Source organism: Anolis carolinensis, chromosome 5 (assembly GCF_035594765.1).
Source record: "Anolis carolinensis isolate JA03-04 chromosome 5, rAnoCar3.1.pri, whole genome shotgun sequence".
NCBI classification, from domain to species: domain Eukaryota; kingdom Metazoa; phylum Chordata; class Lepidosauria; order Squamata; family Dactyloidae; genus Anolis; species Anolis carolinensis.
Window position 1 is genome coordinate 50,669,102 of NC_085845.1, and position 15,221 is coordinate 50,684,322.

The window sequence follows — 15,221 nt, forward strand, 5'->3', positions numbered from 1 at the left end:
CTATTAACATTCTGAGTGACAGATTCATGTATTAGCTCAAGCAATGCAATACATTTTTTATTGTTTAAAAACAATATTTTATTGGAGGTGGGCAGATTTCATTATAGGAGGCACAGAATATGAAGTCATTTTCTATTGTTGCCACATTATCCTGTTTTATACTGCTATGAAGCATACTGTGGTATACCTAAATGGGATGTACATGAAGGTTATATTCAAGGATAAACATGTTGAAAGTATAGTAAATAGCCTTTGGCCAACCTTGGCATCATAAAATTTCTGGTCATATGGATAAAATAAAAGTTGCTAAATGTTATGGAGGGGAGACCTTTTCCCACAAATACTATTGCTTTTTCAGAGATGACATCAATCCCACCAAAAAAGACAAAGAGCAAACTACAATGTAAAGTTTATGTACAAGAATATAAGGTTTATCTGGAATATTTACAGGTTTTGTTAAAGTAATATTTTACAACTCTTTTCAGAATAACCACTAGTTATATTACACTTAGGCTTAAAAAAAGGTTTAATTTGTGAAGGCAGAAGTATCACAATAATACAAAACAGAAAACCTCCTCAAATATGCATTCGCTCAATGTAAAACTAGTATTACTGGCAAATGTGTAAAAAAATATTGTGTGCAAATGGTTAATATGCCTTTATTGATGCAGTTTCTGCAAAAGCATCACATGCAACAATGGTATTTTTCTGTATATGAATAAAAATAGACTGCAGTTTTCATACCAAAACAAATTCCACCCAATCGTGGCCAAAAACCCTTCTCCCTCTCCCTGGTCACTATCTAAAAGAGACTTGTTGCACAGCCCTAAACACTGTGCTGTCAAAGGCTTTCATGGCCGGAATCACAGGGTTGTTGTGAATTTTCCGGGCTGTATGGCCATGTTCCAGAAACATTCTCTCCTGACATTTCATCCACATCTATGGCAGGCATCCTCAGAGTTGTGATGTCTGTTGGAAACTAGGCAAGTGGGGTTTATATATCTGTGTAAGGTCCAGGGTGGGAGAAAGAACTCATGTCTGTTGGAGGCAAGTGTGAAACTTGCAATTGGCCACCTTGATTAGCATTAAAAAGCCTTGCAACTTCAAAGTCTCACTGCTTCTTGCCTGGGGGAATCCTTTGTTGGAAGGTGTTAACTGGCCCTGATTGTTTCCTGTCTGCTATTCTCCTATCTTTTGAGTGTTGCTCTTTATTTACTGTCCTATTTTTAGAGGTTTTTTAAAATTCTGGTAGCCAGATTGTGCTCATTTTCATGGTTTCCTCCTTTCTGTTGAAACTGTCCACATGCTTGTGGATTTCAGCAGCTTCTGTGTAGCTTGACATGGTGGTTGTCAAGGTGGTCCAGCATTTCTGTGTTCTCAAATAATATGATGTGTCCAGGTTGGTTCATCAAGTGCTGTACTATGGCTGACTTCTCTGGTTGAGTCAGTCTGCAGTGCTTTTCATGTTCCTTGATTTGTGTTTGGGCACTGCCATACAGCCCAGAAAACTCACAACAACCCAATCCTAAACACATTCACAGGATTAAGTCCCATTAAATGAAATAGTGCTAATTCCCAAGTAAGTGTGCAAAGGATTTTGTGCTCAGGTCCACTGAAACTGACAGGATCAAGTATGCCCGGAATAACTTTGACTTGTGGCCAGTAATACAGTAGAATCTCGCTTATCCAACCTTTGCTCATTCAATTATACAACACAGTCTGCCTTTTAGTAGTAAATGTTTTTGTAGTCAATGTTTTCAATATATTGCAATGATTTGGTGCTAAATTCGTAAATACAATAATTACTATATAACATTACTGTGCATTGAACTGCTTTTTCTGTCAATTTGTTGTAAAACATGATGTTTTGGTGCTTAATTTGTAAAATCATAATGTAATCTGACGTTTAATAGGCGTTTCCTTAATCCCTCCTTATTATCCAACATTTTCACTTATCCAATGTTCTGTTGGCCCATTTATGTAGGATAAGCGAGGCTCTACTGTAATAGGAAGTCTCTAGCTCTTGTTTCTTTCAGATTCATGTTTTCTAGTGGCAATAAATCCATTAAAAGGTGACTTGGCTCATCATTTTCAGCTAGCAACTTCTTTAGGATATCCACCAAGCAGTGATATCTGGGATTTAATATTTTTTGGAAATCTTGTAACAAACTTACAGAAAAGATGGGGCAACAGTATGTCATGGAGGCTTTCTTACCATGTCAGTGCCAAACCTGGCAAACTGGGGCTGACGCTTGATGAACTGATGCCCAGTACAGAAATGTAGGCCACACAGAACTTACAAAAGGCCTGTTCAAAATGGAAACCCAAAAAGTTATTATACTTTCCCGCCCCCAAAAGTCACACTTTGAACCACTGCAAATAACTAGCTCTAAGCAAGATACTTTGATACAGTCATGTAAAGAAAATGCATGATGTTTGTAAATTATAGTTTTGCTACATGTACAGAATTGGGAATGGCTCCCTCTTCTCCCTTTATTATTATTATTATTTGAAAAAAGAAAGCAACAAATGGCTCTGCCTCTCCCATGCCTCCTGTGCTTCTGAGGCTCAAGCAAGAAGGTGCAGGAAGAGCTCGTGGCTGGCGAACAGACAGGACCCGGTGCGGCAAGGGACTAACACTGGAGCTTCCGGATGCTGCGCGAAAACCTCTTGAACGCCCTCTGACCTTTCTGCCATCGCTTGACGGAGGTGATCACCAGCTCCCCGGCCAGCCTCTGTCCCATCACTAGATAGGGGGCATTGATATCATTCATTTCGTCACAGGTACATTGCAGGCCACCTTTGAGCCACAGCACCGTCTTCTTCAGATCCCTCTCTGTCACCCCGTTCAGCTTGTAGATGGTTTTGCTCTTTGTTTCAGGCGTGATCTTGGTGTCCCCATTGATGTAGGCAATCTCCTTCACTTTTATCTTCAGGGCTAATAGGGATAACAGGGAGGAGGGGAAGGGGAGCACATGGACAGAAAGAGAGGGTTTTTTTCCCATTAGTGCTAATAAAGAGAACCTGGGGAGAGAAGTCTTCTATTGCTAATTAAACTGTCAGGGACTGACAGAACGGACAGCAGGTGGCTCCATTTCTAAAGCCACCAAGGGCACGCAAGTCATTTCGGTTTGAATCAACCTTTGGGTGTGCTTCTTTCTTTAGGAAATAAAGAAAGCATTTTTTCTAAATGGACCTTTTCCTTGGCGATTTTCAGCCATTTGCAAACAGAGACAGGGGCTGTTTCATGCATTAATCATGCACTAGGGTTTAAACCTGGCATGATGTATTCTCACCCAAGCTGCAGAAGAGAGGGAGGGGGAAAGGTCTACTTTTCCCTCGGAAATCTGATCTCAGTGGCTGCTGAAAACGTTACACTTAATTTATGAGGATAGACAGATTCTTAGGTGAACCTCTAAGGATTCAATATGGCTCATGCATTATAGTTTTAGAAACGGGTTTAAAAAAGGAGGTGGGGAATTGGTTTAACAGCTGTATTTGATTTGGTACAATAACTGGAAGAGGGGGAAAAACACAAATCTTGTTAAGAAACCTAGCCATAAAAAAATTTAAATACTTCATGCTAGATGTGCCAGATGAAAATGTATGACTAGCTATGTGAGCAGTAACTCATTGTCTTTGTAGTTCTTTACTGATAACAAAACGAATCCCTGCAAATTCAACTGCAAATACTTCTACAGTTATAATCTGATAAAATTATAACATGTGCTTTTAATAAAAAGCTTTCTTTCGAAGCCAGCTATTTTTCTCATTTTCTTCCCTATTCAAGAGGGTTTTCCAATTACTTGTGACCTGTATATGTTCATCTTTTTTCAAACTTAACTCCAGTCATCTCACCTTTGCAAAGTAACCCTCAGCCTGCTTTCTCCAAAGCACTTGAACAATAGTTCCTAGAATGTGCAATTTTCAAGGGTGACTTTTGAAAAAGTGTGTTTTCTTCACCCCTTCCCCTGGAATACAAAGGCTTTGCCATGATTATGGTGGACTTCATTGTGCTTAGTTGTGAATTAATGTTAAGATCTCTAAGGCCCCCTCCACACAGCTGAATAAAACCCCACATTATCTGCCTTGAACTGGAATATATGGCAGTATGGACTCAGATAACCCAGTTCAAAGCAGACATTGTGGGATTTTCAGCCTTAATACCCTGTATCCCCCAAAATAAGGCCTACCTTGAAAATAAGACCTATCATGATTTTTCAGCATCTCTGAGGATGCTCAAAATATAAGCCCTATTTCAAAAATAAGCCCTAGATATAGTTCAGTTAAAAAGTCAACTTGGAAAAATAAGACTGCCCGTGAAAACAAGCCCTAACTCATCTTTTGGAGCAAACAATTATATACGATCCTGTCTTATTTTGGGGAAAACTGGGTATTCTGAGTTACATGGCTGTGTGGAAGGGCCCTAAATCACTTGCATGTCAGAAATGCAAAAGTGCTAGAACAAACCAGAATATATATATATATCTTAGCCTCTTCCCTCTCTTTCTAACTGCTCAGCTGTCTCGCTAACTCAAGAAGTCAAGAGAAATCCCAGCCTCGCTCTCGGTTCCCAGCAAGATGGGTGCTCAGCACTCCCCCTCTCCTGATGAGAAGTTGGGAACTGGAGAGAATAAATCCCTCCACTCTCCGATTCACAGCAGGATAGGAGGTCAGCCCTCACTCATTATGCCTCCCCCACTGAAGGATGGAACTGAATAAAGCCAAAGTCCTCAGCAAAGTCTGACTGTCTGGCTCTACTTTGCATGCTTCCAGATCTCTCCATATATGGCCCAAAATCGGCAACCAGAAAGTTACAAGCACAAGTCGTGACAACCTGTACCATAGTGTGTTCCAGTTCTGGTGCACAGTTTCATTGAGCCCATAAAGAAAGCAATCTTCTACTTTTGCATCTTGTACAAGTTTTAACTTTTAATGACAGACAACTCTGGTGTCGTTTTTGTTGTTATAAATATTTTTTTAAAGACCACACATGGTTAGCCAGTTTTTGAGTTCAGCCATATTATAAGATGAGCCTGACAGGGAAAAGCAGGGCAGGGAAATAAAGTGGCAGAAACTTACAGACTGAAGACACTCAGGGCCCTGCCACATAGCCCCATATCCCAGAATATCAAGGCAGAAAATCCCACAATATTTGTTTTGAACTGGGTTATCTGAGTCCACACTGCCATATATTCCAGTTCAAAGCAGATAATGTGGGATTTTATTGAGCTGTGTGGAAGGAGCCTCACAGCTTAGTCATTCTTTGTTGGGACACACACTTAGTTGGGCAAAAACTTGTTATCCATTTGACCCACTCCAATCTTGAGGGCAGTTTTGGCTGTTAGGTTAAAAGGATTCTAGAGGTTACCTCCTTCCTTGTCTATATCAGAGAATGGCAGCTATTCAATCCTACAGGAGAATCCAATGTTTTACAGAAGAATATTGCTGTGCGTTTATCTGCTGTTCCTGTGTCCTGGGGGATAATCATGACCAATGAGGACTGTATGGAGAAATGGCACTGTCCATGCACCACCAGTCATGGTGACAAACATTTTGTTAATTTTATACTGAACATGATTGAAATGTTCACTCCATTGCCATATAATCCAGATGATCAAAGCAGATAATCCACATTCTTTGCTTTGAACTGGTTTATACAAGTCTAGGTAAAGGTTGCCCCTTGACATTAAGTCTAGTCGTGTCCAACTCTGGGGGTTGGTGCTCATCTTCATTTCTAAGATGAAGAGCTGGCGTTGTCAATAGATGCCTCCAAGGTCATGTGGTCAGCATGACTGCATGGAGCGCTGTTACCTTCCCACCAGAGCAGTACCTATTGATCTACTCACATTTCCATGTTTTCGAACTGCTAGGTTGGCAGAAGCTGGAACTAACAATGGGAGCTCACCCTGCTTCCTGGATTCAAACCACCAACCTTTTGGTCAGAAAGTTCAGCAACTCAGTGGTTTAATCCACTGCACCACTGGGAGCTTCTATATGGGTTTACACTGCCATATAATATCCAGTTCAACATAGATAATCTGAATTTGATATGGCAGTGCAGAAGGGGTCATAACCTTGAGCATCTTAAATGTGTTACCTCACTAGACTTTTGCCCTTTCTACACAGCTTTATATAAGCCACACTTTCTGCTTTGAACTGGATTATATGGCAATGTAGACTGATAATCCAGTTCAAATCAGACAGTGTGGATTTTCTGCTTTGATAGCCTCTATTATCTGGCAGTGTAGAAGGTGCCTAGGGCCCATTCCACACAGCAGTATAAAATCCACTTTGAACTGGATTATATGGCAGTGCATTCAGATAATTCAGTTCAAAGCAGATACTGTGGATTATCTTCCTTCATATTCTGGGTTAAGTGGCTGTATGGAAGGGCCCTAGGATTCATTTTTCACCCTAATTCACTAGGGTCCCTTCCATACAGCAATATAGCCCAGAATATAAAGGCAGAAAATCCCACAATATCTGCACTGTATTGGGTTATCTGAGTACATACTGCTGTATAACCCAGTTCAAAGCAGATAATGTGGAATTTTATTCAGCTGTGTGGAAGGGGCCTAGGGTGGTGTGAATCTGCATACTTTGCTGACATAACAACTTGAATCCATTTCATTTGGGGATGGAATGGAGAGACATCCTGTCAGTTGCATTGCCTCTTATGAAATCTATTTCTTGAGCACATTAGATCACAAAGGGTTAAACCAAACCATTTAATTGCAGTGACACCCGAAAACTTACCAAAGTCATTTCTGCACAGGTTTTCCACAATTTCATTGTCGTCCTCATTCTTGCTTTTGCAGGCTTCACAGACTTTTGGTGCTGGAAAAAAATGTATTTTAAAGAAAGCTTCTAAAAGAGACGCTCAAAAGAGAACAGCAGGTGGCGTTGGGACACAAAGTATGTGCCTTTTTACACATCTATATTTTTATCTACATCTGCATTTATCTCAGGCCACCAAATTCTGCCTTATTCATGCGCCAACCCCAAATGTTTTATTTCTTCCTTTGGCATTTTAATGGCAACTAGTGAGGCATCATGATGAGGAAGAAGGTAGATAAATATATGATATGTATGTATGCATGGAAACAAAAGTCACGCTAATATGTATCTAAAGAAATTCAGTGGAAACTCTCAATGGGATGGTGGAAAAGGAGATGTCTGTGAAGTCCCTGAAGGGGATTAAAGTATTCTCTCTCACCCCACTCCGACCCCCACAGATGCCAGGCTCTCCCAGGAGAAACAGAAATCAATGGGAGCAGTTAAGAGTGCAAGAAAAGAGGCTGACAATGCAATACAGAATTTTGCTTCGGGAAATCTCCTCTTCCCACTCCCCATTTCTTTAGTCCTTTATATAAAATCTTGGGAAAATGTCATCTCTCCTCTCTAACTCAGAGCTAATTAAAATTTCCTCTCCAACTATTAAATTGATAGCAGTTTAGTGTAATGGGAAGCCATGCAGTTGGCACTCTTTGTTTGTTTCTCTTGTTAATGAAGGTATTTAGATGTCAACAGCACACTTCTTCCTCCCAGTTCTTTCCAAGGGGGAGAATCTCCCATCAATTCCTATTCCAGCCTTTAAAAAACAATACTTTCACTGGGATTGAAACAGTGAAAATCAGTTTAAATCAAGGACAAGCAACTCTAAAAGTTCAGCTCTTGTTCTACTGGCAAAGCAGTTGTAAGTGAAAGGGCTGCACAACTGCAATGCGTGATCCAAGAATGAGAAAGCTAAGAGAATAGTTTCTCCTAGATATTTCTGCTGGAATTAAGTTCAATACCACTTTCTCCCAGGAAGTTCACCTATAAATATGTAATTAAGTCCTGCATGAATACTTCTGAGATCAGTTCCACGTACACTTGTTGCATCGGTAGGATACACTTAGGCTCATCAGATGTAAGGTTGAAGTCTTTAAAATAAATTCATGAGACTTGCCTAGCAGCGGTCTACATAGATGCAATCCTAAATGCATAGAAATGTTGCATAAACCCACTTACCCCCAGAAATCAACCATAATCAGCTAACTGGGACTCTCTTTTGTGTGTGATAAAGTCATTAGATCCTGGGTTGCTGTGAGTTTTCCAGGCTGTATGGCCATGTTCCAGAAGCATTCTCTCCTGATGTTTCGCCCACATCTATGGGAGGCATCCTCAGAGCTTGTGAGGTATATCTATATATATTATACCTCACAACCTCTGAGGGTGTCTGCCATAGATGTGGGCGAAATGTCAGGAGAGAAATGCTTATGGATCATGGCCATACAGCCAGGAAAACTCACAGCAACCCAGTGATTCTGGCCATGAAAGTCTTCAACAATACACATACTTTTATTGCATCCCATTTGGATTTCTTGAATCTACATAAAATTAGATCCAGCATGGTGTAGGACATGACCATAAGTCAATATGCAACTCTCTCTCTTTCATGCACTGTTGCATTGCCAAGACTTATTGAATTCATTTCAACTCCCTACATTTAGGTTTGCATTGTTTTTCAAAATTTATGAAAACTCAGTGTGTCACATGTTCAAACTACTTTTTTGGTGGAGGGAAGAAGGTTGTAAAATAACCAAATGCCATGAATGGCTTTGTTATAAATCTATTAAAGGTGCCACTGGATGTTTTGTTTTGTTGTGACATATCAGCGTAAGTACCCACTTGAAGGTATCCATGGCATAAACCAGGCATGGGCAATCTTTGGCCCTTCAGGTGTTTTGGACTTCAACTCCCACAATTCCTAACTGTTTGGAATTATGGGAGTTGAAGTCCAAAACACCTGGAGGGCCAAAGTTTGCCCATGCCTGGCATAAACCAATCAGCAACTTGAAGGCACAGGTACACACAGGGGTGCTAATATGCCAAATAAGACATCCATTCCAGTATTTGCTATTGTGTAGCTCTTCCTTAAAACTACCTGTGGGGTGGGGCTTCAATGGGACCAGAACCAGGACTTCATGAGGATTTGAATCCAAATGACCAGGAGTACACCTACACTTCAGAATTAATGCAGTTGGACATGACTAACTGCCATGGCTCAATGCTATGGAATCCTGGGAATTGTAGTTTGATGAGGTACCAGCAGTAGTTGGCAGAGAAGGCTAAAGACCTAGTAAACTACAACTCCCAGGATTCCTTAGCACTGAGCCATAGCATAAAATTGCATTAATTCCACAGTGTAGATGTACAAGTCATTACAGAGTACATCTATTCTATAGAATCCATGCAGTTTAACACTTTAACTTCCAAAGCACAATGTTATGGAATCAGGAGCATTGTCATTTTACAAGGTCTTTAGTCTTTTCTGCCTAAGAATGCTGGTGCTTCACCAAACCTCAACTCCCAGATTCCATAGCAATGAGATAGGGCAGTTCAAGTGGTATCAAACTGCATGCATTCTACTATGTAGATATACTCCAGTTTCACACCACTTGGAACTTCCACAACCTTTGCTCTGGAATCCTGTTAGCTGTTATTTGATGAGGCACCATTATTCTTTGGGAAAATAGGCTTGTAAAACTACAACTCCCAGGATTCCATTGCATTGAGCCATGTCTGTTCAAGTATAGTCAAACTGCATTAATTCTATAATATAGCTGCACTCATGGAGGACTAGTGAAACCTGTAGTACATTGTCAGTTTACAATTCATGCAGTGTGACACCCCTTGAACTGCTCAATGCCTAGGCATCATGGGCGTTGAAGTTTCACAAGTTTTTTCACCTTCTCTACCAAAGAATTTGTATCATTGAGACATGGCAGTTATGGTATCAAAATGCATTAATTCCACACTGTAGAAGCACCGCAGGTTGCTCTAGTCCTCGGCAAGTGCATCTCTGTAGTAGAATTCATGCCGTCTGACACTACTTTAACTTACATGGTTCAATGCTGTGCAACTGTGGGCGCTGTCATTTGGTGAGGTACCAAGACTCTTTGTCAAGAAGACTAAAGACTTTGTCATTTCCAGACTTCCATGATTCCATAGGACGGAGCCATAACAGTTCAAGTATAGTCAAACTGCATTCATTCTATGGTCTATAGATGCAATCCCTAAGAACTAGTAGAACCTGGGGCTCAATGTTATGTTGGTTCAAGTGGTATCCAACTGCATTCATTCCAAAGTGTAGATGCACCTTTGTCAGAGAAGGCTCAAGAACTTGTAAAGGTAGAATTCCCAGGACTCCGTAGCATGTTCAAGTTCAAGTAGGGTCAAACTGCATTAATTCTATAGTATAGATGTGGTCACAGAAGTCTAGAAGAACCTGGGGAGCACTGGCACTGTATGAATGTAGTTTAACACTCCTAGAGCTGCCAGAAGTCAATGCTATTGAATCATGAAAGTTGCAGCCTTGCAAGTTCTTTAGCCTTTTCTGACAAAGGGTGCATCTACACAGTAGAATGGATGCACTTAGACACCACTTGAACTGCTACGGAATTGGGGCTGTTGTAGTTTGGTCCTTACCAGCACTCTTTGGCAGTTATGCAAGTCTAAAAACCTGCATGACTACAATTCATACTGAGTTCAAATATAGTCAAGGAGCATAAATTTGAGAGTAGAGATGCACTCCATGAGAACTAGTGCAACTAGGGGTTTGATGCTACGGCAGTCCAAATGGTGTCCAACTGCATTCAGTATAGATGCACCCTTGGTCAGAGAAGGCTAAACAACTTGCAAGACAACAACGACCACGATGCCATTGCACAGAGTCACAGCACTTCAAGCGATGTCAAACCATATTCATTCCACAGTGAATGGCAGAGATTTCCAAAATATGTGTCGGAGCACATTAGTGTGTCAGCTGCCATGCGTAGGTGTGTCGCGAGAATGGAATGAAACACTTCAGAGTCTATACAAAACAAGCAATACATCATATATTTAAAAAATATATAAATGAAAAGTTTCAATGAGATAGGAAGAGACATCATGGGCCACCTAGTCCAACCATCTGTGTGTTCTCCGACATTTTCTTATTACAATACAGGCAGCTCCCAAGTTACAAATGTCCGATTTACAAATGACCTGTAGTTAAGAATGGGTTTTTTCGTGTCAGAAGTGACTTGAGAAACTGTAAGTCCCTTCTGATGTGAGAGAATTGGCCGTCTGCAAGGATGTTGCCCAGGGGATGCCCAGATGTTTGATGTTTTACCATCTGTGGGAAGCTTCTCTCATGTCCCCACATGGGGAGCTAGAGCTAACAGATGGGAGCTTACCCCACTCCCCAGATTCAAACTGCCAACCTTTCCATCAGCAGTCTTTCCGGCACAAGGGTTTAACCCATTGCGCCACCGGGGGCTTCAAGAATGAGGCGAGACAATAGGAAGTGAGAAAAATCTACCCCTAGGAAGGAAAATACACTCCTGGGGAAAAGGTGTCTCTACTGAAGCTTTATCACCGATCCTTCTTTCCACAATAAGCCACATTTTTCAAAACCCAATTTTCACAGGGATAGAAAGTGAGGTGAAATCTTCTGAAAGGAGCCATGGTGACGCAGTGCGTTAAACTCTTGTGCCAGCTGGACTGTTGACCTAAATGTAGGGTTGCTGACCTGAAGGTTGCTGATTAAAATCCATGAGATGGGGTGAGCTCCCGTGTGTCAGCTCTAGCTTGTGGGAATATGAGAGAAGCTTCCCAGCAGGATAGTAATTTATCTGGGCGTCCCCTGGGCAACATGTCTGTAGATGGCCAATTTTCTCACACCAGAAGCGACTTGCAATATGTTCTCGAGTTGCTTATGACACGATAAAAAACAAACAAAAAAACCAGGGGCAGACAGCAAAACAAACACCACAGGGATGGAAACCTTTCCCTATGCTACCCAAAGCATACATGAGTGTGTGTGTGTGTGTACATACACACACACACACACACACACACACATATAGCTGGAGTTACCATAAAATGTACCTGTTCCAACTTACATGCAAATTGAACTTAAGACCAGACCTACAGAACCTATCTTGTTCGCAACTTGGGGACTGCCTGTATATGTAAATGTCCATTATTTCTTATAAGGGGCTGGTTTGCTAATAAAACTGAATTACTGTGTTGCGTGATGATGCATGTCTAACAAAGGATGTCATTAACATGAAATGTTTGGAAAGCTCTGGCTTAGCCACACAAGTCCTCACTGACTGCATCAACAATAACAACAATAACAAACTTTATTTCTAGACCCCCTCTCCCCGCAGAGGGACTCAGGGCAATTTACATACATATAAAATGGCAAATATTCAATGCCACAACTTTTATTTATTTATTTGCCCCATTTCTACCCTGCCTTTCCCACCCCAAAGGGGACTCAAGGCGACTTACACATGGCACAAAACTACATCACTTAATATAAAAAAACAAAACATAATAACAACATACTTAATACAATAAAATTTCAGATAACATAGTAACAATAAATTTCGAGATAACAGTTAAACCAATAGGAACATTATTGCATACTGCATATCCCTGGACCATTTAAAATGACCAAGCTGCAGAGGGTGTGCGGTATTAATTCAACATGGACTTTAGTAGCTATAAGGTGATAGTTATATTAATCCTCCTCCTCTCTGTACACTAAGGTACACATATATGTTTTCAACTATTTTTTGAAGGAGAGGACAGTGGGGGATATCTTTAAAGAGGGAGTTCCAAAGGTGGGGGTGATCACTGAGACCCCCCCTCTCGTTCCCACCAACCACGCTTGTGACGGGGGTGGGATTGAGAGCAGGGCCTCCTCCACTGACTGAAGCACACGAGATGGTCTATATAGGGAGATTTTTTAACAGTGTCAAAAGCGAATTGAGAACATACTGAAAGTCGCTTCTGGTGTGAGAGTATTGGCTGTGTACTGAGACATTGCCCTGGGGACTCCTAGATGTGTTACCATCCTGCTGAGAGGCTTCTCTCATGTCCCCATATAGGGAGATGTGATTTGACAAATAGCCTGGACTTGAACCGCTTAGGCTAGGATTTCTGGGAGTTGTAGGCCCAAAACATCTGGGGACCCCAGGTTGAGAACCACTGGTTTAGGGCTTTATACGTAATGGCCAGCACTTAGTTTGGAAATGGACCAGCAGCCAGTGGAGCTGCGTATCATGGGAGTGGTTCTCTCCCTGTATGGAGCTTCAGTTAGTAATCTGGCATCAGTATTGCAGGATGCATGCAGTTGAGCACTACTTTAACTGGCATGGATCAATGCTAAGGAATGGCGGGAGCTTTCCTTTGGCAAAGTCCAAGTTGTGTCCTACTGCATTCAGTGTAGACCTGGCATGTGCAAACTTTGGCCCTCCAGGTGTTTTGGACTTAAACTTGCACAATTCCTAACAGCCTACCGGATGGTGTACATACCTGCTTTGTCAGAAAAGGCTAAAGGAGAACAGACTCTAGGCACCACGATGCAGTGGCATGGAGCCAGAGAAGTTCAGGAGTGGTCCAATTGTCTCACTCCCACAGTGTAGACCAGGTATGGGCAAACTTTGGCCCTCCAGGTGTTTGGATTTCAACTCCTACAATTCCTAACAGCCTACCAGATGGTGTACATACCTGCTTTGTCAGAAAAGGCTAAAGGAGAACAGACTCTAGGCACCACGATGCAGTGGCATGGAGCCAGAGCGGTTCAGGAGCAGTCCAACTGTCTCACTCCTACAGTGTAGACCAGGTATGGGCAAACTTTGGCCCTCCAGGTGTTTGGATTTCAACTCCTACAATTCCTAACAGCCTACCGGAGGGTGTACACATATCCTTTGTCAGAAAAGGCTAAAGGCGAACAGACCCCAGGCACCACGATATGGAGCCAGAGCAGTCCAGGAGAGGTCTAACTATCTCACTCCCACAATGTAGACCAGTCATGGGCAAATTTCGGACCTCCAGGTGTTTGGACTTCAACTCTCACAATTCCTAACAGCCTTTTGGATGGTGTACAGATATCTTTGTCAGAAAAGGCTAAAGGAGAACAGACTCTAGGCACCTCGATGCCATGACATGGAGCCAAAGCAGTTCAGGAGCGGTCCAACTGTCTCACTCCCACAGTGTCTAAACTTCGGCCCTCCAGGTGTTTTGAGCTTCAACTCCCACAATTCTTACCTGGAGGGCAAAGTGTGCCCCTGCCTGGTGTCGACGCATCCCAAGGCGGCGAGGGAGCGAGCGGACGGGCTTACCTTCGCGGGGCGTGGGCAGGACGTGGTCCCCGCTGGCGGGCGGGATGCAGAGGTCGTTGTCCTGGGGGAAGCGCCCGCAGTCCAGCATGTCGGGCCAGGGGAAGCCGAAGGCGGACATGACGGGCGCGCAGCTCTCCTTGACCTGCTGGCAGAGGGAGTGGCAGGGCTGGATGGTCTCGTCCAGGTCGTCGATGCAGACGGGCGCGAAGAGCGAGCAGAGGAACTTGCGCGTGTCGCGGTGGCACTGCTTCTGCACCAGCGGGATCCAGGCGCCCGCCTGCTCCAGCACCTCCTGCAGCGTCTCGTGGCCCAGCAGGTTGGGCAGCCGCATGTTGGGGTACTCGATCCCCCGGCAGAGCAGCAGCGAGGCCGGGATGGGCTTGCAGTTGGAGCGCTTGTAGGACGACGACGAGGAGGACGAGGAGGAGGAGGAGGCGGCGGCGAACTCGGGCTGGCCGAAGAGGAAGAGCCCGCGCGCGGAGCCGATGCAAGGCGCGCACAGCAGCCCCAAAAGGCAGAGCAGCCAGAGGATGCCCCGCTCCATCCTGGAAGGAAGCACAGCCGCACGCCGGCGGTCAGGCTCTTGCTTGCTTGCTTGGGAGGGAAGAGGGAAACGTGGCTAGTGGCTACGGCTCCTCCAAAACGAAGCCCAACCAAGCCAAGCCAACTCCGCAGCCCTCCCGCGTTGCGCACCTCGCCGCAGCCTCCCTCTTCTCTGCCCACTTTTCTCTCTCTCTCGCTCTTCCAATGCAAATCGGGGCGGGGGAGGGGGCGGGGACTCTTGGCAACCAAGCGGCTGGGATTGGCCACCCCTCTCCCGTGGGGTGGGAGGGGGCAAAGAGAGGGAGTTTGGGATTCTTTTTGTTCGTCTTGTTCAGCAAAGTTTTTCAGAGGAAGTCTCCTCAATGGGTTGATTGCTGCTTTGAGTTTTCCGGGCTGTATGGGCCATGTTCCAGAAGCATTCTCTCCTGACGTTTCGCCCACATCTATAACAGGCATCCTCGGAGGTTGTGAGGTATATTGGAAACTAGGCTAGTGAGGTTTATATATCTTCGG

At 43.3% G+C, this 15,221-nt stretch overlaps 1 protein-coding gene across 1 annotated transcript; it reads right to left on the bottom strand.

Annotated features, from left to right (window-relative positions):
• Positions 1–397: 397 nt before the first annotated feature.
• sfrp2 (secreted frizzled related protein 2) lies at positions 398–14,898 on the bottom strand. The gene is made up of 3 exons (XM_003221710.3): positions 14,166–14,898; positions 6,760–6,840; positions 398–2,938 (listed from the first exon to the last, which is right to left on the bottom strand). Exons 1-3 carry the CDS (start codon positions 14,707–14,709, stop codon positions 2,634–2,636), a joined length of 930 nt encoding a protein of 309 aa, XP_003221758.1. The 5' UTR covers positions 14,710–14,898; the 3' UTR covers positions 398–2,633.
• Positions 14,899–15,221: the final 323 nt, after the last annotated feature.